At 40.8% G+C, this 23,886-nt stretch overlaps 3 protein-coding genes across 3 annotated transcripts; 1 reads left to right on the top strand and 2 right to left on the bottom strand.

The window, feature by feature from the left end:
* The first annotated feature begins 943 nt into the window (after positions 1 to 943).
* LOC116187076 lies at positions 944 to 3,521 on the top strand. The gene is made up of 3 exons (XM_031515664.1): positions 944 to 1,269; positions 1,475 to 2,141; positions 2,421 to 3,521. Exons 1-3 carry the CDS (start codon positions 994 to 996, stop codon positions 3,329 to 3,331), a joined length of 1,854 nt encoding a protein of 617 aa, XP_031371524.1. The 5' UTR covers positions 944 to 993; the 3' UTR covers positions 3,332 to 3,521.
* A 1,577-nt stretch (positions 3,522 to 5,098) lies between these two features.
* On the bottom strand, positions 5,099 to 11,943 carry LOC116187075 (cellulose synthase A catalytic subunit 1 [UDP-forming]). Its single transcript, XM_031515663.1, has 14 exons — positions 11,676 to 11,943; positions 10,893 to 11,088; positions 10,632 to 10,810; positions 9,825 to 9,906; positions 9,551 to 9,740; positions 9,066 to 9,332; positions 8,629 to 8,974; positions 8,405 to 8,542; positions 8,170 to 8,295; positions 7,427 to 7,639; positions 7,069 to 7,333; positions 6,638 to 6,834; positions 6,187 to 6,537; positions 5,099 to 6,078 (listed from the first exon to the last, which is right to left on the bottom strand). Exons 1-14 carry the CDS (start codon positions 11,754 to 11,756, stop codon positions 5,491 to 5,493), a joined length of 3,219 nt encoding a protein of 1,072 aa, XP_031371523.1. The 5' UTR covers positions 11,757 to 11,943; the 3' UTR covers positions 5,099 to 5,490.
* A 7,051-nt stretch (positions 11,944 to 18,994) lies between these two features.
* LOC116215823 (transcription factor HY5) lies at positions 18,995 to 22,185 on the bottom strand. The gene is made up of 4 exons (XM_031551596.1): positions 21,920 to 22,185; positions 21,379 to 21,565; positions 20,735 to 20,891; positions 18,995 to 19,300 (listed from the first exon to the last, which is right to left on the bottom strand). The coding sequence occupies exons 1-4, from the start codon at positions 22,014 to 22,016 to the stop codon at positions 19,232 to 19,234; spliced, it is 510 nt and encodes a 169-aa protein (XP_031407456.1). The 5' UTR covers positions 22,017 to 22,185; the 3' UTR covers positions 18,995 to 19,231.
* Between the last annotated feature and the right edge of the window lie 1,701 nt (positions 22,186 to 23,886).

Below are 23,886 nucleotides of genomic sequence, written 5' to 3'. Positions count from 1 at the left end.
AGAAGATAGGGACTTTGTGTAATATGGTGGGACATGGTTGGTTTAAGGTCAACTTGACCATGCAGGAATGGGTTCCCAATTTCCAGCCAAAAGAAGTTAAGATAAAGAAAGTGGCAGTCTTGGCTCGAGTCCCCAATTCGCCAATGGAGTACCATAATGTAGTTGTCCTGAGAAGGATGGGGCTTGGTTTGGGCAGATCGATCAAAATTGATCGCAACACGGTGGATTTAGCTAGGGCAACTTTGCTTGTATTTGCGTTGAAGTGAATATCGATTTAGCTAGCAAACTATGCATTTTGTCTTCCGTTGGAAATTATAGACTGAACTCTTGCCCAGCTGGGCTTCACTTTTTATTGTTTTGGAGATGTTATAATAGTCACAATGACTCGCTTATGTATTGTTTAATTTATATTATTAATAAAACTGGACCTAGGCCCCCAGTTCGCCCAAAAAAAAAATGTCATCTTTAATAGGACTTTTGTTGCGCGGTCCAGCACCCAACACAAATATAGCAGCCATGAGATGTTCTTTCTCCACAGCTCCTCCTCTAAATTCATTGCCAACAGACCACCACCGGCACTGAGAAGAACAACATTGTTGGATATTGAACTTTTAACAAAAAAAAAAAAAGAAAATCAACAGATCAAATAAAAAAAATGGTAGATCAGAAAACTGGGGGTGGGTCAATCGCCAACGGCAGCCACCGCACCGGCCGAGGTCGCCGGTGGGGCGGCTACCGCGGGCGACTGACCCACCCCCTCTGCCTTTGCTGGAGCCAGCGAGTTTCCTGTTCCCTTTTTTTCTTTTTTTTATATGCTTCGTTTATTATTATTAAATAACGGGACTGGCTGCACCTGCTATAGCCGGTCACCCACAAAAAGACAGAAACGAGTTATATTGACACGATGCCATCTTAGACGGACCGGTATCTTATCTGCAGACAACGGTGTCTCTGATTCGTTGTGGTATTCTTTTTCCATCTCTGTTCCCATTGATGTTACAAACAGTTGGAAGAAGAAGAAACAATTATCGAATGGCAATTGAAAGCAATATGGCCGAACCCGATGATCTGAGCCATGAGCTGATGGTTCACAGTGAGAGTGAGTCGACAATTCTAATGGAAAAGGAAAACCCAGTAGTTCCATTGCTGGCAATGGTCACTTCACTGAGAGAAGAAATGAATAAGTTGTCTCCTCTAACCCCCAATCACTGCATCTACGGAGTTCCCAAGCATCTCCGCGTTAAGAATCCGGCCGCATACACTCCTCAGGTGATAAGATTGTTGCATATAACTTGTCATGTGTAGCATTTATCTCGGTGATTCGACTGGTGCTTTAAATTATAGTAATGGTTCCTGTCAGTTCGCATGAAATGTTATTTCGATTGTTGGATCCAGTCTCACCGCCATTAGCTTTTTGGTTAAGTCTATGTATAATAGATAATTAGTTCTCTTGATTATTATCCCATAAAAAAAGGTTGTTTCGATCGGGCCAATCCACCATAAAGGAGAAGGCTTGGAAGCCATGGAAGGGTATAAACAGAGGTACTTGCAGCTTTTCCTGGAGAGGGTCAACCTTAGCTTGGAAGAGTACGCAGTTTTTGTGAAGGATAGAGAGGCAAGACTGCGTGAGAGCTATGCAGACACGATCAATCTCTCGAGCAATGAGTTTGTGAAGGTCATGATGATTGACTCTGCTTTTGTGTACGAGATGTTGGTGAGGATTTGCAGTCGGGGAGAAGAGAGCTGCAGGATCTTTAACAGGCCATTCTTGATCACGACTGTGATATATGATCTAATGTTGCTCGAGAACCAAATCCCGCTATTCATCCTCAAGGATCTCTTCAACTTAGATAAAAGAGCTGAATCCGCTCGACCACCGACCACTTCATTTAGAGGTGATGATGTGAAGGACTTGGAGGCCAGGATGCTTTCTGACTTGGAAGAACATGCCTCCAACAGGGAAGCACAAGGAAAACCAGACATGGCGTCATCAAACTCAAATGATGAATCAAATGTGGAACAGCAAAGAACAAGCAATATCTCGGTGAATTCCGGCCATCAGGACAAACCTGGGTATTCTGCCAACACGTTTGAGATACAAAGCCAATCATTCAAGCCAAATTTGAACCTCTTTCAACCAGGTAAAGAAGCCTCCCGTTTGTGTTCGCAACTATAGACAAATTGTTGCACAACCAGATGACTGTCAATTACTTTTCGGTCAAGTAACTCGTTAGATCCATCAAATTTATTGGTTACATACATAGTCGATAATAACTAATTAAAGAACAGCAATAACATTCCAACTAATTCCAGAACTGAGACGAAGATCGTCTTTTCCGGGGTCGAGTTTTGTGTTAATTGCATTTCAGAGGCCAACAAGCAGTTCCTAAAGCTTTGTTATATTTGCCTCTCAACCACAGCTCCTATTCCCCCTGAATCGGGGTCGGATTTGTTCATGGAATATATCTGGAAATTTCTAAACGTCACGCCGCATATCCGAAACAATTGGGTCAACAGAAACAAGGTTTGTTCCTCCGAAGTAGTTCATCTCCTCGATTGTCTCCTGAGATTGCTGCTATTGCCTCACCCATTAATGGATACCCAACCATCGGAGGACAGAACCAAGTGTGGCGTGTCTGTGCCATGTCTCCTCAGCAGTCCAAGAAGCTGTCAAGACCTATTCCCTCCTGGAAAGGTAGGCCGGCATCTTGTCCTCGCTTGTCCCCTGAGAATATGTTGTGAATCGGTTCCGCCAGATGAGGTCGATAATATCCTGAAGTCGGCTGTCCTTGTACCCTCCATCACAAAGCTCCGCCGATGTGGAGTCAGAGTCACCATGAACACCAAGAGCACCAGTCTCCTTGACATTAAGTTCGACTGCCAGCGGGGGACCCTCGAGTTCCCGTCATTCTTCATGGATGACATGACCGAAACCGTATTTAGGAATCTGCTGGCATTCGAGCAGTGCCACTACTTGGGTAACCATCTGTTGACCAACTACTTCATTCTCCTGGACCAGCTTATCAACGAGCCAAGCGATGTGGATCTTCTAGTTCAAAGCCGGGTCCTCGTGAATGCAATAGGGAATAGCGCACAAGTATCCAGTATCATCAACAATATGGCCCAAGGTCTACGTACAAGCCCTCCTTCCTACTTTACGAAACTATGCTTGGAGCTTACTGAGTACTGCGAGGTGCCGTGGCACAAGTGGAAAGCAGCATTGGGGAGAGACTACTTCAGCACTCCATGGGCGAGCATTTCCGTAATTGCAGCCATCGTCCTCCTTGTGCTCACCGGTATACAAGCAGTGTTTGCTATTATCTCTAATTAAAGGTTCAATAGATGCATATGTAAGTTTTTTCTGTTCTACCTTCGGTGAGGCATGTCCACTGCACTCATCATCCCTAATGAGTCGAAAATACAAAGGTACTGCGTATTCTCTCATTGTAGACGAGGGCGGCACAACAAATAACGATTGGTCAACTTATGAAGTGAAAAGAAAATGCTTGGTCCGTTGCGCATAAGACATGTTTCGCTATCAACGTTTTCATCAAATTGTTCGGGATGACAAATTCATCATGAAATCTTAGTTCTATATTCATTTCGGATGCAATTGTTTTTTAACGGAAACGATAGCAATTAGAGGTACTTCTTCACATGCTCTAAGCCAGTGAAGACTCCGCAAATTGAAAGTGGTTTTTTGCATTCTTTTTGGCTTAAAAGAGGTGAACAGAACCCGAAGTATATCTCTGGCACGGAAAAAACCTGAAGCTATGCCATCGCAGCAGCCAAATACTATGAACAGACAAGAATTATCCTCATGATGAAGAGATTTTCCAACTGGCGGTTTGAATTTAGCAATCGTTCCGGTCAGTGAAGGGTTGGGAGCCATGAAAGACACAAACAGGGGTTCTTGCAGGTTATCCTAACGAGGTTCAACCTCAGCTTAGAAGACACAGTTTGTGAAGAATTATGTGGCAAGACTGCGTGAGTGCTACTCCGACATAATCGGTCTCTCGTGCATTGAGTCTGCTTTCGTGTACGAGATGTTGATGAGGATTCGCAGTGAGGGAGACGAGAGCTGGTGATCCTTAACGAGCCATTCTAAAAGACGACTGTGCTGGAGGGCCTTAGTTTGCTCAAGAACCAAATCCCACAGCTATTCATTCTCATGGATCTCTTCAGCTTAGATAGGGAAGCTAAATCCGCTCAACCTCCAAGCTAAATCGGACACATTGTCATTGAACTTGGAAGATGCTTTGCAATATCGTGGAAGAACAATGAAGATCCATCTCATTGAACTACAAGGAAACAGCCCTAGTCCCCCGTTAAGAGTCCAACTGGACCGCAACAGATAGGCTTGTTCGTGGACAAAGTGGAAAACTTTCCTCGGTGGGACTTGTTATGAATTATAGATGCAAGAATGGATATTCGGTCCAAACAGATCGGCTTTTATCGAGGTCTGCTCTTCTACAGTTAGAGCATTTCCTTGAATGTCTATCACTTAAGTCGTCAGAAGGCGTACCCAAGTCGAGCCCAAAGTAGGCTGCTCCGATGAGAATCTATACATATACGCTTAGAATTTGAGTAATAGGTTGCTCCAATGAGAATACATACGTATATGCGTAGCATTTGAGTAATATCATCACCTTAAAGTCGGTCTGCTCGCTGCCAATTTCTGTTTCATGGATCAGCTTATCAACAATGGGAGAGACCTGTATCGGCTCATTGGCAATGGAGTGAGAGCCATTGATAACATGCTAGAAATTGCATTTGCACAGAGCGACTCTTATAAACAAAAGCCAACAAGGCTTCAGGACTTCTAATGACACCGAGCTTTCACTATGCCTGTCCCGGCGAAGAGCTCGCAAGGCTAGGGCACATTCATTTCGGCATGGGCCAAAGGGCAACATCACTTGAAACTTGACCATCAGAGTCATTTTCCGGTAAATGCGACACGTGCCGTAACCTGTGGACACCCCTGATGTTGTACATCTTGTTTCTTGAGAATTCATCAATTGTTGTATCAGGGTCGGCCATTAAGAATTCCGGATTAGTTAGTCTAATAAATACAAGGATGGATAAACACAAGCCAAGATATTCTACACACACACAATTCATTCGATGCCTCTTCATGATAAGAAAATAGAAACAAATGTCCCAAAACGGTACATAGAAGAATAATAGGGGAAAGAAGAAAATGAATTGCTATTCCCACGGAATTGTGGATATAAATACGTCACATTTCTATCAATAAAGTACGGGCTGGTCGATTCTCTTGTCCTGTGTATCATAGCACAGTAGAGTAAGTCATGGGAGAACTAGAAGACCCTTCATGCCTTCTCCACTGCGACAATACTTATGAGGAAGGTAGATGGAGCTACATTTCGGTGTAACCTCGATGGTAAAGCATACTTCATTGATGCTTATTATATACACCAGAAATAATCGTGAAGAGAAAGAGACCGAGCATACCAGGGATCACACTCATTAGCAATTGATGCCACACTGACTGTTTGCAGCAGTCTTGGTGGGGTCGGATGTGAACGGGTCGATCCTCACCCAGAGGAGGGAGAATATAGAGGCCAGGAGTATGGACCACACGATCACGATTGTGGGAGTACGGTTCTGCCTGCCCAACAGACCCTTGAGGAATGGATACAGGTGGGCAATGACCCATATCGCAAAGAAGAGCTTCCCGAAGAGCGGGCCCCAGGACTGGTAGCCACTGTTGATTGCAAAAGAAACTCCTGCCACAATCCCAACTAGGTTCACTATGAGGACAGTGGTGGGCGGGATGAGGAGGGAAGTCCACTTGAAAACATAGAGCTCCGCAAAATCCCCATCTTCGTCTGCGGCCTTTGAGGTGACAGTGAAGTTGGTGTCGATCCCACCAAGGACCTTAAGGAGCCCCTGGAAGACCGCAAAGAGGTGAGCAGAGGTGCCTCCAATGACCCAGAACTGCTCATTCCTCCACCAGTCCTCAATGCTGATACCACTCCAGCGGAGCTCGAGGATCCCCGTAGCGAAGATGGAGACGAACAAAAGGATGAACCACATGCTCGCAAAGTTGCTTATCTGGTGGATGCATAGAATAAAGGAGTAAATTGTTGTTTGGACGTAACTACACTGATTTCATGTAGTGAAACAGATCATTAAACCAATTAGGTGAAACAGATCACTGACCTCGGGGATGATGAACTTTCCGGTGAGAAGACAAAATGCTGGAAGCGTACAATACGCTATCAATGGGATTGAGGTCAGAGGGTAGACAATGGTGTTGATGTACGCTATTCTCTCCAATAGCTTTAATCTTCCATTGTATCCATACCAAATGGGGCAATGTCTGCTTAGCAAAATCTCGATTGAACCAAGAGCCCACCGAAGAACCTGGTTCAAACGGTCAGATAGATTGATGGGAGCAGAACCCTTAAAGGCTGGGCGAGGAGGCATGCAATAGATCGAGATCCAACCTCGAGCATGCATCTTGAACCCAGTCAAAATATCTTCTGTAACTGAACCGTATATCCACCCAATCTGTTTGCAAGAAAATACCTCGAATTAGCACCCTTCAGGAGAGTCTTGAGAAGATAAGTAATGTGTCACTTAAGATCAGTAGACTATCAAATTTAGTTACCTCTTTGCCCCATTCAGTCTTGTCCTCATAGCCACAGCTAATAACGTGTATTGCTTCTTTTAAGAGAGTTGCGGGGTTGGTAGAAGGTGGAATGCCACCCTGTTCCATGAAGGTAGCAGCAATAAAGACAGGAGACTGACCGAATCTCTTCTCCAGAGTCTTCTGAGACATGAGTAGTGACCTCTCATCATCATATCCTGCAGAACAGAGGGAATGAATTTAACGACATTTCATTGGAGATAATCCTAGGAGTGCATGCATGGCTCTATCAGGAGTGATAGATCTTCATCGCAATACTATTTCTGTGTAAAGTCATATAATTTGCAGAGCACATCAGGCAGATTTAAGAAAAGACTGGAGTCTTTGCAAAACGTATAAACCATTTGAAAGAGTTGGTAGCTTATTATACAAGAGGAGATAGTTATCTATACCTTCTACTCCATCATCAACATCCTCCATATTGAAAATGGGAATGGTGGATTCAGTTCTTTTTAATGCCCTCTTCTTATCTATGTACTTCTTGTTGCTGCTCTTCCCTTTCTTTCTTGAACCACAACAACTCTTCACAATAATATTTGGTTCCAGATCCTCCTCCGTCAATACTGGGTCATATCCATAAAGAGCTTGTCTGTTGAAGCAACATCCAGTTCCCACATAAACAGGACCTTGGATTCCATCAAGCCCCTTCAAGTTAATCTGCACAAAAACCAGATACAATGAAATCTTGCAGTTACAACTAAGCAGACAAAGGAAATTGTGTACAGATTCATTAAGAAAGATTTAACATACATCAAAGAAGACAATGTTGCGGTTGGCATATCGATCATGCAAGTCAATGCCATCAAAACGCTGAGGGAACTGAACGTAGCATGTCTTCTTTCCAAGAATGGGATCCATCATGAAACACATGGCTTCTTTAAGAGCTTTACTGTTGTTGAAGTAGTGATCACAGTCGACATTCAGAAGATAGGCTCCATTTGTGAGTACAGCAGAAACACGGATCTGCATATACCAAGATAAGCAACGACATGCAAGCAGATTGATGAAAGAGGTCAAGTAAATCCATGGGGCTCTAAGGAAAAGTTTGTTCAGTAATCAAGCAACAGCTGCCAAATTGTAAATATAGGAAAAAATATTTCATAATCTAGATTCCGAGATTTATATAATAATTAAAAAAAAGGATGTTTTTGTTAGTTTTCCTTTTCCCTATTTTTAGGTATCCTAGCAATTTTCCATCATGTTAACTTTACTGAAATTCATTTACTTGTAAATTAAGATAGGGTAATGAACCCGCTCCTGCTGAGGAAATGGTTTAATATTTTTATGATCTATATTCTGATAAATTGCCACGAAAATGTATCATGAATGTGTCTCATCCAGTCAACAGATAAAGGACAAATTTACGAGAGACAAATGCAAGTGGAAAAACCAGATTACGACTGAAGCATGAGTGCATGAAAACCTGACTTTATATTATCAAGGCATATTGTAGGTCGTGAAAAGGATAGCAGAAAGAGTTTAGAATAACAAACCAAAGCGTTCATAGCTCCAGCTTTCTTGTGATGTTGAAAACCAGGTCGCTTTTCACGAGAAACATAAACAAGCCGAGGTAGCTCGTTTCCATCAGTATCAAGTCCCCCGCTATGACCCAAAAAGACCTAACATTTTAGCAAGATGATATTAAAAACTTATAGATCATATTTCAAAGAGACCAAGGGAAAAACAAAGATGAAATTCTAATGGTTTAATTGTAAGATGTAATAATACCTGGATCATTCCTGGATGGTCCCTAGGATTATTTCCAGGCCAAGATGTACCATCCTGCATTGTCCACCCTTCTTCTGGCATCTTCTGTGCCTTAGCAACAAGAGCGTTGATTCGCACTTTGAATTCTTCATATTCTCTCTGCAAAACAATTTGCAGCAAATGTTTATCATTTTCAACAATTCACGAGTGGAAGTACCAAATTTTACTTACAAATAATAGCTAACCTTCATTGCTCTGCGTTCTTTGACAAAAGAAGGCTGTATCTTGTCCTTTAAGTAATCTATCTTTTGGGCAAAGTAAAATTCCGGTGCCCTAGGCTCAATATTGTGCTTCTTGCAGAAGGGTACCCACTTCCTGGCAAACTCAGCAGTTTCGGAGAGGGCTTCAAAAGTCAACATTGCTGAACCATCATCAGAAACATAACAGGAGACTTTGTCGACAGGGTAATCCACTGCAAGAATGGACAAGACAGTGTTTGCTGTTATAAGAGGAGGTTCTTTGAGAGGATCCACCGTACTAACAAAGACATCGACAGGAGCCAGCTGTGACGGTTCCCCTTCCCGATCATATCTACAAGATAAGTTTATTCATAAAGTTAAAGAGGCTGAAGCTGAAGCTCAAAGTAACAGCTGCAATTGGCAAAGGACAGAAGCAAACCGACCTCAATGCCAGTCTATCAAGGAATGTCTCACGGTTGATTGGTGACCATTTTGGGAATTGATCCAAAAGCCATGATAATGCAAACCAAATCTCACAAATAACTGATGTCAACCATAAAGGGTAAGCATCTTTCACTGGGTGAGTGGCACGATACTGTAAGAAGAAGCCCAAAATAATCAACCGAAGAATAATGACAACTCGATAAGGTGTCAGATGAGACGACGGTATAGGTACTATTCGACTCAGAGGTTGACGAGCATCATCAGCCCTGTAACAAGAAAATACTTGGTTTAGAAATGCTCAATTTATTTTTAATTGACTATCAGGAAAAATTATGCCTATTCAATAATCTGCAACTATGATTACTTCAGATGAGCTAATTTATATCTGCCAATGAGATGAAACTCGAAACCTAAATAATTCATTCGACGTTAAAAATGAAATACCAACACGATACATCATAAATTCTGTATAGCTGATACTTACATTTGGAGCTCTTCACCATTAGAACCAGTGCCTTCTATGTCACCTCCCTTCCCTTCAGAATATCGACTAGATATCGGAAGCACATTTTTATCCTGCTTAAGTTTCCAACCTTCAACTCTTTCTTTCCAGTCAACACTTCCAAGGCCATAAGTGTTCAAGTCCTTCGACGGGTCCACAATGCGCACAGGAACTAATATGTTTTGTGAAACAATTAGTTATTTATGCGATATATACTTTCCTAGGAACTTCGAATAAACACAAGTTGAAGTGTCACCTGGTTGTCTGGGATCCAAAGGTCCTGATGTAGTCCGTACAGATTGATTATCAGGTGTAGCACAGGGGATTTCTCCAGACACCTGCAAGAATTGGACAAATAGGAGACTTGGTAAACATCAATAACTTTAAGCAATATAATTTGATTAATGATATTTTGGGACATGAATTTTACTTAATTATCAGTCGTCAACTCCATTAAGCAGAGTCACCAGCCAGGTTATATTAACATTTTGAAGCCTGAAAAACTATTTCCTGTATTTAAGATTACGATTTTTCGCTCTAGAAAAAAAAAAAAAGTATGTCAATGCAAAAGGGCAAGGATGTCGCTCTTCGACTCGAGAAAAAATCATCATACATTTCTCCGTTTCCTGAAGATATTGACCTCTTGACCTTATCTTATCCATAGAAACCTCATATAGTGGAGTACTATTACAACATAAGCTAGTACCAGGTGATGTTGCACAAAATGCTTTTTAAGCCGTTAATTAGGGCAATGAATCTAAGGTTGGGCAATAAAAGAACCAAATTATTGAGACAACAAGAGCTACTAGTCAGATCACTTATAAAAGCTAGTAGCTAAGAGAACCCATCAATATGATACTTCGCAATTGTGATCCCAAAGATAGAACAAACATTGAGTCTCCAGTATAGACCAAGTCAGATTAAATCATAAGAGGAGTAAAAACATATATGTGAAATGAAGCATCCTCAGCAAAAACCCTTTATAACCCTCTGTAATTTTAAAAGTTTACCATGTTGAAGAGTTAATTCAGAGAAGTCAATGGAGCAAGAGTTAGTTGTCTACCGAGTGTCCGTGAGTCAAGAGAGGGACTGGGTGTTGAGACTCGCGTCGAGAAGAAGAAACATCTGATTCATCTCCCTGCCACTGGCGCCTTCTAGGGGCATCTCCTTGGTTATAATTGAACTCATTCTCAATGTCATCAACATCATTCTCATCATCATCACCTGCCACTCGAGGACTCCCTGAAAGTACGGATAGACCAGAGTCAGAACTAAAACTACAGTTAACTAGACAAATCAGAAGAAATCCTAAATATAGTCTTACCTTTGTGCCTTTTGTACCGAGTCTTGCACTGCGGACAACACTGATTACCATCTTTTCTCTCGTACTCATAACAGGGGCGACAGACTGGGAATGCACATTCATTGCAAGCTACGAAGCAATCACCATTAACAGTAAATCCAACAGTATCCCCGCAGATCTGACATGTTTGACCATTCAAGCTCTTCGATGGCTTGGGCTGTATCATTCAAATGAGATTATGAATAACGAGATACTCATTAAGAAATACAGAATAGCAAACTACATCTAAGAAAGCAGAGACGACAACTCATCCGTAAATACGAAATGGATCTATAACATGATCGACAGTATAATCCATAAAGAAAATAAGCGTTCAGAAGCTAATAAACACTCGAAGCAGATGCAACATATCACAGATTGAAATCCCCGCCATAGTAGGACACTATAACAAAATCCGATAGCTTGATTCAAGACACAGACTAGATTAATAGATTCACTCTATAACTCAAAAGCAGAGACGAATAGAGTCACGTGCTCGTAGAAACAAATTTTGATCTGCATTTGAAATGCACTTCGGTTTTGCATCAACTCTTCAGATCCACAGTTGCTCACTCTCAGTGAGCTGATCACTGCGAAGTACTGAGTACTATACAATCATATCGTGCACTCCAAAAATTTTTCGCCACTACTCCGAAATCAACCAGATTGACTCAATTCGCGACACAAATCTCAGATCTACACTGTCAGATGCTCCCGATTAAAAAAAAATCCGGTCAGCCATTATCAGGAGCTCAAATCACTTACCGCACTGTCGGAATCGTGGCGAATCCGGACGAGCTCGTTCCTCTTGTAGGAGCCGGCGACCATGCCAGCGTTCGCCTCCATCTCCGATGCTCGCCTTCCTCGGCGTCGGTGGAGCTGAAATCTCCGTCAGTGGAAGCCGGAGATCGGAAGAGATGAGGCCGTCGGTGAGCACGATGAGAGTAATGTGGCTGGAAAAGGAGAGAGAGAGAGAGAGAGCTATGGAGTCATCGCCAGCTCAACACGCCATCTCTGTCACTCTCCGTGTCCCTTCAACTTCTTCTTCCACTGCTACTTATTACAGCTGCGCTACCAAACCTGAGTTTTTTTTTTAATATATAAATAAATAATTTTTAAATAGAGGTGATATTCAGTCGGGTTTAAAGTAAGGGTTGGTTCTCCGTTACCGGGTGAGCGGGTAGCCGGGAATTTTATAACCTTCGGCTTCGGCTCGGCTTCAAGTCCTGTTCTGCTACAAGCCTCGGCTTCCCCTTCCCCCACTCTTTTTTCTGCATTTTTTTTCCCCTCAAAAATCCAAGTAAGTAGTAATAGAATGGAATTATGCAGAATCCATTCTAGAGAAACGGACAGAGCAGTAGCGAGGAGTCCTTGATCTGGGCCCAAGGAGTTCCCCAATTCGGTTCTCGTTATTGATATTTTCTGCCTCCTTGTACTACTTATCGTGGAAACACTTATGTTATAAGAAAAAGATAATTTCACGGTACGTAAGCTATATGAAAATGATCGATATGAATCGTAATTATTAACTCGGAAAAAAAATCTAGAAAATAGAGACGTTCTGATAAGTGTAATATGATAATTTGTTGGACCAAACAAGCTCCAACCACCTCTCATGTCTCCTTTCTCGCATTCAAGGGCACCCAAAGGGCGAGCATTGTTTCATATGATTAGAGAAAAAATGGTTCTTATTAGTTTTCACTAAAAGATAGTTTGAGCATCAACTTGAATTTTTGGCTTTCATGAATCTATGACTCGAGACCAAAAGTCTCTCAAGGTCCATTGCCAGTGGTTTAACTAATTTAAATTCGATTTTTTAATTCCAATAAGTTAATGTACATTTCATCGAGGTCATCTAAGAGACACTAATCAAAATTTTTTTATAGGTCAAAATAATATAACAATTGAAACATAAATACTCATTTGCACATTCCAAAAAGAGAAAGATAATAGCATAGAGTATCATAATCCATTTCATAAGCATCAAAGCTCGAGACATAATTAAATAGCCAAAACGAAGATAAGAACTTAAAGTTGATGCATAATCAACACCAAATATCGATCGATGTTATCCATATTTCAGTTTAATTTGAGTAATTCCACCAAATTTCTCCTTTCAAATGCAAAAGCATACTTGAAAACGGGAGAAATTAAAGACTAACCAATACCTTTGTATAAATCGAAAATTTTTAGTTCGATTTGACTTGGATAGTTCAAGTTTCCATGTTGAGTGGCTTGCACTTACGGGAGAAAAAAAAAAAAAACCTACCTCAGTGCTTCTTCTGAACAATTGACGAGCACCTCAGTTTTTTCTTCAATATTTCATGAGCCGAAGAAAGTGTATTTCTCCCAAGCCCAATTTGAAGAGCCTATTTATTATTTATAATGAGCACTAACTCGAAAATAGCCTTAAGATTGTCAATTGTTCATGAATATATTGTACGTATTTAAAAATATGGAGAGGAAGAAGCTTTTACAATTCTTTTGAACAACTATTATAATTTTTTGCAAAACGTTAGATTAATTTCTTATGATAAAAGTATATCACAAAAATATTGATATGACGACGTGCAAGTATAATTTGAATTATTCCATCAAGGACCGTATAATTTTATTGGAACTCTTTTTTTATATATTTTGATGAATGATTACCTTAGTGTGGCCAAAAGAAATTATTAACTTGTTAAGCCCACTTATTTCACCCAAAAATGAGAAAGGTTATTTTTAGTCATCAACGTTTGGTTGCTTCTTTATTTTCGTGCTAAACCTTTATTTTTTGTTTGACTTCATCCTATACGTTACATCTTTTGTTTCAATTGGTCCTTTTCTCAGCAAAAATTAATAGTTTTTAATAAAAAAAATTATATTTGAAAAAAAATGAAATTAAAAAAAAAAAAACAATTCATGGTAGCATTGAGGAGCAGGACAAGGAGAGGGAATGAGCGGAAAGGACCTGTCGATGCCCCTATTGAAATTCCATTGGGTTTAAAGTAGTGTTATCAGATCCGGACCGGACATCGAACCGGTCGAGGCATGGGTTCATGGGTTTATGGGTTCAACCGGGGGTTCGATGGGTCGAACCGCTTGTTTAATTATAAAATACCAAAAATGATGAAGGTTCATGAAAGCTGCAAAATTTTGTTGACAAATATAAGACCGCAGCAATCTCAGCACATAAGTTTCTAGTCTTCACAATTCATTCACACACCCACACGTAAATCACAGTTCAACATCACGAGATAAATCATTATTGCTTCTCAAATCTAACAAGAACTAACTAATCAGTTAATATCATCAGCAATTCCATGCACTATAATCTCCACCATAATTTCCACAAATATTGTCTTCCGCTGTAGCATCATTTGGTGCTTCATGAGCTTCAAACAATGGATTCTTAGACATTTTCCCATTGCTCATTTTCCGATTCTTGGAAAAGCTGGAAACAGAAAAGCATAATTCTGTTTTTCCTATCACTGGTTGAATAGAAGAAGTAAGTGAAACTTCATAAACAATTCACTGTATGAAGTTCTCATAAATAAAAGTCGCGCATCATCTCCCAGAACTATGGTAGATTTTCCATCTTTAGAGTATACACACTCCAAAGCCATCTATTGGATTTGTAGCATCATTGTAAGTCGTCGTTCAGCAAATGCCAATGATGACATGAAGTTTATAATATGTCGAAGAAAATGAGGAGTCGTTAAAGTGGGACAACAGAGGGAAGCCTACAAGAATGCCCGTCCCTGATTACCGAGTAAACCGGAAAATGAGCAACATATATGCCTGTCCCAGATTAACGGGAAAATCAACTAGAATGCTGAGGAAAACAGAAGGATTCAAAACTGTTTTTTGAGGAAAACTGTAAAATATGTAAACTAAGAAGTGGTTCAAAAACCAATGGAGAAATCATAGTATGACTGTCACCAATCTGAACTTACCTGATCTTTCGAGAAGCTCCAAAGCCCTTTGCAGATAAGAAGTGGCAGCTTTTTTTCTTAGTTGTTTTGGCTTTCGGTTAATATCGTCTGCAGAGGTAAAACAAGACATTCCATGTCCTCACAATCAATTAATGCTCCAAGTCATCTACTTTTTACCCAAAAGATAGAAATGTAAAGGCATTCATTCAATCTTCAACGGAAGAAGGGAGGATGGTTACCACTTACCAGTTGATTGAAGAACAACGGGAGAGAATTGAGAGATCGAGGCAACTAGTCTGGACTCCGCCTCTTGAAGGAGAAGAGGAATCAACTGTGCTCGAGCTCGAAGGAGAAGAGCTGACTGAACTGAATAGAGAAGAGAGAAGATGAAGATGAATCCGGTGACTGAGCTCGAAGATGGAGAGGAATCCGGTGACTGAGCCAGTAATTGAGGTCGAAGATGAAGAGGAATCCGATGAAGAGGAGCTTGAAGATGAAGATTGACTGAGTGCTAGAGCCTGGAAGTCGAAGGTGAAGACTGATCACTGAAGGATGAAGCCGCTGAAGTCGACTCTGAAGTCTGAACTAGGGTTTCCAATTTCCAAATCCTTGATTTTCGATTCGGGTCAAGAGATTCGGATCGGGTCTCCTTTAAAAATCTGGAACCCATCCAACCGGCCGGTTCGAATGGGTTCTATGGGTTTATTAAAAAATCGGCCGGTTTTTTAGGTTTTCCCTTTTTTGTGCATTTTCGGTTTTTAAGAGAACCGGACCAGTCATAGGTCCGGTTTCCGGTCCGACCGGCCGGTCCGGTCCGGTTCTGATAACAATGGTTTAAACGGCTCAGGTTCACATCCACTTAAAAATTCAAGTTGTTAAGTAGTAGTATCCAAATCTCATATAGCTCAATTATTTCTCCTGATTTGTTCGATGTGGGATTTCTTAGTTTATTCATCAACACCCATTCTCACGTATAACATGTGATCTTTTTTCTTTTTCATTTGCCTACAAGTTGTCATGCCCCTTAATCACCTACCTTCACCAATTGACCTCAAGTCGGGCTCTTCTTCTATGCTTGAGCAATGATACACTTTTGGCTGCTCTTGATACCGGGCTTGGCTTGGTGCTAGCACGTATGGGTGCGCAACACCGTGGTTCTAATACCATATTAAATTTTTATTAGGTTTAAATGGGTCTTGGACTCATATCCTCTTAAATACTCAAATTATTAAATTGTGATATTCAAATCTCATATAAACTTAATCATTTCTCTTGATTTGTCTGATGTGGGATTTCTTATTTAACTCCTCAATGGCCCCCATTGCTCCGACGAGGTCACTGCCAACCATTTTTTATCTTCCTGCTCAGTGCGTCACTCTATGGTTTTTTTGCTCAAGTTCTTGAATTTCTTTGGGCTCTATGTCCCATGTCTGTGCAGAGGCGTGCTGGGGTTTGTGGACAGCAAGCTCTATTTGCACAAGCTGCCTATTGAAATTCCCATGAGAAACATCATCGTCTTTCAGGTTTTAGTAAAGAGCAATTTTCCCTTTAGCTCAATTTGTTGTGAGGAGCAAGATGACATGTTCAATCTCGGGCTATTGTGATTGAAAGAGAACTAAAATAGGTTTTGAAAGAGCTAGTCCTTTTAGAATGCTAAGATTATAGGGTATTCTTCCTAATCAATTCCTTTTTTCTGTATTGCAATTGTAAGAGAGTAAAACTTTCCGTTTCTCATTGATTTGGGTGAGAAAAGTTGGCAGATAAAAAGCTTTTGAAGAAGTAAAGGTAGCTTACACCTTGTTCTTAAAACTCGAGCAAGAGAAGGTTACCGCTGCAACAATCGTTGCTCATACCTCCCCAGAGCTATGTCATAGGTCGTCAACGATTTCAGTGTTTGATGGCGAAGCATTGGCAGGTCCGCTCCGCCTCCGTCCTTCTCTTTGCCCTACTTCTCGATGCTTACCATGATTTTCTTTTTTGTTTTCATTTTTTATTTTTAATTTTCAAATACAATTTTTTATTAAAAACTATTGGTTTTGGATGGAAGAAGTAACGGTAGGACTAATTGGAACAAAAGATGTAACGTTTAGGACGAAATCGAACCAAAAAAAAGGTTTAGGACAAAAATAAAAAAGCAACCAAAGATTGAGGATCAAAAATGGTTTTTTCCCAAAATAAAACTTATTAAAGCCCAGTTGGCTCAGCCAAAGGCTTGAGCCGCCACAGCTGCTTTGTCCAAACTGTAATTGAAGCTCCGGATCCCCTGTGGGTGACTTATACTGCTGTCGGTGCTGTCAATTGTGACCTGGTAATTTCTGTTGACTTTCAAAAGCACCAGCCACTCATGGGAAGACACGTCACCCATCCCACAAATTTCTTTCTCATAATTCAGAATAATTCTAAAATAAAAGATAAAAGGAAGAAGATCTTTAGCTTGGGACCATGCTTTGTTATGAAGTCTCCATCAAACATAAGTATCTCAATTTTTATATAACACCACGAGGATGTGGAAGACGATACTTCATTGTCACGGTTCTTGCTAAGAAACTAGACTTTGGTCATTAAAAGATTTGATAACGTTTATTGATCATCACCCAGCACTGAATTGAAATACTAAACTCGAACAAGCCGTAAAAGTCAAATTCGAGTGTCGCTGGTAATAGATTTGATTATCGATATTAGCTCTTTGATTAGAGCATATGCACACCTTCTTCTGGTGAATTATGACAAGGGCATAAGAACTTCAATGAGAAAGTCTAGAATTCTTTTTTTCCGATAAAATTATAAGGTGATCTCTTTGATTAACTAGACTAATTATTACTTAGGAAGTCGATTTGCTCCGATCATGAAATACTTCTAATGATTTTCAATTGTGTACATTGTAGATGTAATCTGATCATTAGTATCGCAATTTTGCCATTACACCAGACCTCGTTATTGAAGTTCGGGTATTGAATCATCACCTGGAAGAAAAAAATTATTTGTCTTGCTTCCCTCTGGCGAATTATGGCCGGCTGCTGTCGATATCACCCACCAGTTGGGTGGCTGTCGGTGTTGGCATATTGTTTGCTCCCTATAGTTGGTTTTCCTCGGAAAAGTGTTTCATGGGAAAAGTAATCTTTCAGGAGATTTTCCTATAATGACGATGATCATATATACCGTCATTGAATTGATATTGCCTACCTTGCCCGGATTGAGGCACCTCGCGGCGAGCCACCTAGATACAAACTCGAAATAATCTAATTCCGACTGACCTCCTCGACAGGGATCTGAATTAACATGCAGCGATCGAGGTGGCTCACCTCAATTGGGGTCGTCTGCATGGTCCACAACCTTGTCTAGCCTCATTCTATATTGAGGATTGCCCAAAGGTCGGCCCCCCTCGATCCAATACCAAGCTGGCCCACGTCTACGGTCAGAACACGTATCATATTGACCTCATCTAGGCGAAGGTCCGAACATGGCCCAATCCAACCTATGGTTAAGCTGACCCTATCCTAGCCATATCGGCCCCCAGCAAAACAGGTCAATGAAGTTAATGGACTAAGACACCGACATTGCGCAGGGCCAAGGTGGTTGGTGTCATCTAACAACTCCAATGACCTTGCCATCATTTTCACCTGCTTCCCGGTGGAAGTGACGAGGTAAGATCGACCGTGCGCTAAGTAAAGCTTACTAGGACGACAACGTTAAAATCGACTTGAGCAACATGCATTTGAAGTACTTATCCTGGACTTTAGCGAGCTTGCACTTGAAGCACTTATCCAACATTGGACCTAAACGAAAATCACGAACTAATGAAGACACGAATAGTCAATCGCACTATCAACTACCAAGAACCCAGACAAAGCTTTACCGCAAAAGATCAACCCATTAATTTCGAATCTTTTGAGTTGCTGATCTCGAGTTTCAGCTCTACTATTCGAGTCATTACGCGAAGTATCTGTGGCATCAACAACTGATTCATATACATGACTTGGCTATGTCGATGATTTAAGTGTGTTGCCGACAATTTGTATGAACCCATTACAAGTGAACCAGATAAATAGCTATCAACCAGCTGCAGTAAACTAGATCAATATGCATATCAAAATCGAAAAAGTTGCCCACTGTTATGTTACCGAAGACTTCGACTGCACTCAAAGCGGTATTATCATGACGACTTCATGCAGAAATCATGTCGAATAATCATTCATCTGTTATTGAATCTTAAGCTGGAAGGCTTCTCCACTTATGATCAGTTTAAGAACAACCTTCACTATTGGCGTCCAGGAAAGCAGACTCGAATTCTTCTCTCTATTATCAGGAACTTCACAAGATTTTAGTCAAAGATTCTATCATTTCTCTAATGCCTAGGGTTCATCGTATAGTTCATTAGAAAAGAAGAAACACAAAATCTGTCCCTTACAAAGACCCGTCGGCATTAGGACCACTAGTCGCTCCTCTTCTGCCCACTGTAGTATTCTTCAGTATCTGCACATCAGAGCCAGAAATGCCAAAAAGGGTTAGAACGGCAAAAAAAATGATGACAGCAATATGATTCACATGGACATGCTAAAAATGTCGGGATTATTAGTCAAGACAACTTAAATAAGCTCAGAAAAGCTACTGCGAAACTGAAGAGAAGTTCGTGCAAATGTCCATGGCCAGGACAAGCTTAACCTAATCAACAATATTTCACCACGATGCAACTCTCAAATAAATTACAGGCAGAAGACTGTCCTAAAACAGAGGTTCACAGTCCACATTAATCTATGAACAAAGAACTGTCATGGGCTGGAGTATGATTTCCAATTGTGCAACTAGTCCATATCGATATCAGTTGGATCTGTGGACCCAAAAGATTTGTCGGGGAGACCCACCTAGAACACAGTTTCATTCCACGGTCTGCGTTGACTGACTAGGAGAATGCAAAAATGGCTCACAAGGAGACAGTTTCATGAGGGTGACAACACAGCCCAATTCCAGCTCAGGTTGTGATGTCTCCATATGGACATGATTCCATGCGACGTGAGAAAGCTGCTCCTTTCACGGCCTAACAGGCAACCGATATTTACTTTATCCTCATAATATCACAGATCTGGAGATTTCTAGAGGAATCAAAGAGAGTAGCCACAACAAACAGCCAAAAAATATCCTCCTTCAGTAAGAAATGGGGTCCCTCCTTTCTTATTCATCTATCCGTTCATAGAAGACAAAACTCAGGCATCAATCTCTCAATCCAAGCCAAGAAAAATGAACCGTCACAGATCTAATTATTATGCAGGCCCAATCAATCATTCCCGAAAATCTACTTAACTTGTCAATTAATCCTCCAATCTAATTGGTCCACATAAAATTACCCGCTTGACCTTAAATTGATGGACGACACACCACATTCCTTGCCCTCAGCACGAGAAGATATGACTAATGAAGGCAAGAAGACACTATCTACACAGACACCGGCCAGCATTTCTAAAAGAAGCCTTCAGAGCCTATAAAGTTCAATCCAGTAATTCACATTCTCAATGCAAGAACTAGTAGACCTAAATTGCTATATCATTGCTCAGCTCTAAATACATCTGCATCAGTGAAAGCAAACACGCTGGGACTATGAAAAAAGGGGTGGTCCCAAGTCATGTAAATGCCTACCTCACTGAAAATTTTATGAAAAACTCCAATGATCCTCAGGAATACATGAAACCTCAGATAGGATAGCACAGAGAACAGCAAAGGATGGCATTCCCTAATTCTAAACAGCCATGACAAGTGTAAGGCATGGTCATTACCTTCAGGAGATACATAAATGAAATTAGAGCGACTAAGATACAAGAAAGTGCTCAACCAGTGCTCGTAGGGAAGCGAAAAATATATGAGGATGTTGCTGATGGCAATAACGCAAAATGAGGCAGTGACGAGGCAACTTACATGTCTGAGCATTTGGTTCTCGTTTTGCAAAGTAGAAAGTCTCTCTTCGAGCTCGGAATTCTTCTTCTCCAAGTCCTTCACCCTCACCTCCAAGTCGTTCAGGTAGGCCTTCTTCCGCTCCCTCGCTTGCTGCGCTGAAACTCTGTTCCTCAACAACCTATTCCCATTCAAGCATGCAGCCAAAACCACAATCATCACCCAACTCACCACCACCTCGGGATGTCTTTCAATCTTCCATAAAAACAGCCGACCAGAAAATGCTGCTAATTAAAGTATGAATAGTCCCTTTTTTGCATATAAAAACGGAAGAAGCTCGTGAAACCAAATCGGTCCAAGAGAACTTGTACCATTCCCAAAATCCAGACGGAAAGTAAATAAATGGCATTTGAGATTTGAGGAATTAGCTATCGTTTTCCCAGTTCATAACAACATACTAATAACAAAAATATGATAAAGAAAACAAGAGATGGCATACACAAAATAACATTGCAATTACGACAAACCAGTTAGAAGGTCATCAATACTTTTACCAACTTATGAAATATATCTATAAACATATGTAAATTTAAACATATATATATGTATATACATACACACACACACAAATATATATAAGTAAAGAAGACGAAAGAAAGGACCTTTACCTCTTTAACCTCTTGTTCTCTTTATCAGCAGGGCTCCTCCCTCTCTTCTTCTGGCTCTGACCAGCAGGCTGAGTCCGGTCGGGACCTGCAACCGCTGAACCAGTAGCCTCTCGACCAGCCCCCGAAGCTCCCGCCGGTTCACGTCCCATCTCCGGCACTCTTCTGATCTCTTCATCACTCTCCAGTCCTGATGACCCCAAGAACTCATTCTCAGTTCAAATTTTTTTTTTTTTTTAAAAAGTACAATTTGAGCTGAAAATGGAAAATTCCGCCCATCCCAAGACATATATATTCCTCTTAAACATGACAACTTGAAAGCTCTTCTGGACCAAAATTACACATTTTCGTTCTTCCCAGATCAGGAAAAATCAGGTTTTCTGCCCAGCCGAGAATCATCCGCTTTACTAAAAATCCAGCCGATGGGCAAATTTCGCATTGATCGCGGTGATACATGGAGAGGTTCTTACGGGAGAAATCGAATTAGTGGAAAATGCGTCAGACACTCCCTAAAACATCGGAGATTGAAGGGTTGGAAGTTGACCTTCTTTGACTTCGAGCTGGAGAGCTGAGCTCGACGACCTCTCGCTGCTCGACGGCAGAGAGCTCGCCGCAATCGAACTCGTCGCCTGCTCTTGCATTATTCCAGAATACCCACAAATCACAGTCCTTCACAGAATCAGAGAGAGAGAGAGAGAGAGAGAGACAGAACGATGGAGAGGATGGAGGAGGAGAAAATGAAGATGGCGATGATGATGAAGCAGAGAGCGGGACGACAATGGCTGTTACAGTAGGGGGGGCACTGCCATAATAAATCAGCGGCAGCTTATTTCAATCGTGCGGAGTGACGGGAGCCGTTGGATTGAGAAGCGATCGGACGGAGGGGAGAGGGGCGTCGTGGAAGGATACGAGCCATGAGGAGGAGGAGGGATCAAAGGAGCGGAGGGGCAGATCGTGGAGGAAAGTGATCCGTCCAGATTGAGGGAGATCGGACGGCGGAGATCGTCAGAGGAGGTGGGGAGAGGGTGAATTAAATGCGATGGTGAGTCGAATGGATGAGGTGACTGAATGAATGTAAACGGTGAACAGATCGTGCGCTGTCGGAAAATGGGGGCTGCCGCTGTTTCAGCGCCTCCTCCGTTTCCGCAAAATCCACTTGAATTTTTATTTTTATTTTTTTCGGTAAATGATTTTTTTATAATAAGAAAAATGAGTTGAATTTAAAATTTTAAAACATATTTGGTAAATGAGTATATCAAAACTTCAAATACGTATCTAACCATAGAATTATTGCAGGGTGCAATCACATTATGAATTATTTTTTTTGTATGAATTACATATTATTAAATATATTTTTGAACTTTCAATATACTGCTTGGAGCGAGTTTTTCTTTTTTCTTTTGCGATGTACAAGAAAAAATTACCTATTTGACGAGTAAATTTTACTCATACATCCAATAAATTATATGAATTTTTAAATATAGAAATAAGTGACACGCAGTTTAATTTGGAATAGAAGGATTTTGGGTTTGATCTTTTTTTTTCCCTGCCACTCTACTTCTATTCCTCGTTAAACTAGCCTATGAACATTATCTTTGATAGAATAAATTACTTATTTTTTGAGTAAACTACACTTATATCTCAGGAAATTATTGAACTCTCAGGAAACCGAGGAAGCAATAACACCACCATTTTCACTTACTTCGCAATTATTCAAACTATGGACTATTACATGGTACTTTTAAGTTTTCCTCCAGCCTTAAAATTTGCATATTATTTTCCCTTTTTTTATGGAATTATTAATATTCATATCTCTATATTTCCGACTTTTCTATTCACCACTATCTAACTCCAACCTCACTCTATAAAAATCTCAGGTCCGTCCTTACGTAGCAACGACATATTTTTGAATAGTCATCTTCTCTCGAAATCCTAGTGTATATGTGTTAGGCTGGTTGGTGGTGCAGGGGACTCATCTGACTAGTTGTTGGCCCTCACATTGCACCCACACCCTCACCTTATTAATTGTAACATTCTCTTTTTGGAACACTGAATTGTCACTCTCTTTCGCATATCCCATTCCTGTGTCTGGTTTCTCCATTTTCTCCCACCAAACGCCATTAATGTGCTTGCTATACTATCTTGCCATATGAAAAAGGATCAAGGATGGCTCTTTATCTTATCTGAGAATTTTTTTATAATAAAAAAAAAAGCCAGCGTCGACATTAACGCGATGTAATATTATGTTTACAGTCATTGCATAAAATGTATATGATCACCGCCAATTTTTAAGACCTATTCATGCATCGTTGATTCGCTTGTACGTCGTATTGTCAATGGTTTACTTCACTTTCAGGCATTGGCCCGATGATGTGTAACTCCCCAGACTCTGTGCTTTGGAATGAAGTCGATTTTTTGATGCGTGGAATTAAAAAGGAACTTGTCCCGCGAGACGTACTAGTTGCATTTTAGTGCAAGACCTGAATAACCGAATCGATCTCATCATTCTTG

This window comes from Punica granatum, chromosome 8 (assembly GCF_007655135.1).
Source record: "Punica granatum isolate Tunisia-2019 chromosome 8, ASM765513v2, whole genome shotgun sequence".
In the NCBI taxonomy this organism is placed as follows: Eukaryota; Viridiplantae; Streptophyta; class Magnoliopsida; order Myrtales; family Lythraceae; genus Punica; species Punica granatum.
The sequence above is the reverse complement of the archived record's forward strand: the minus strand, read 5'-3'. Positions and strand labels throughout refer to the sequence as shown.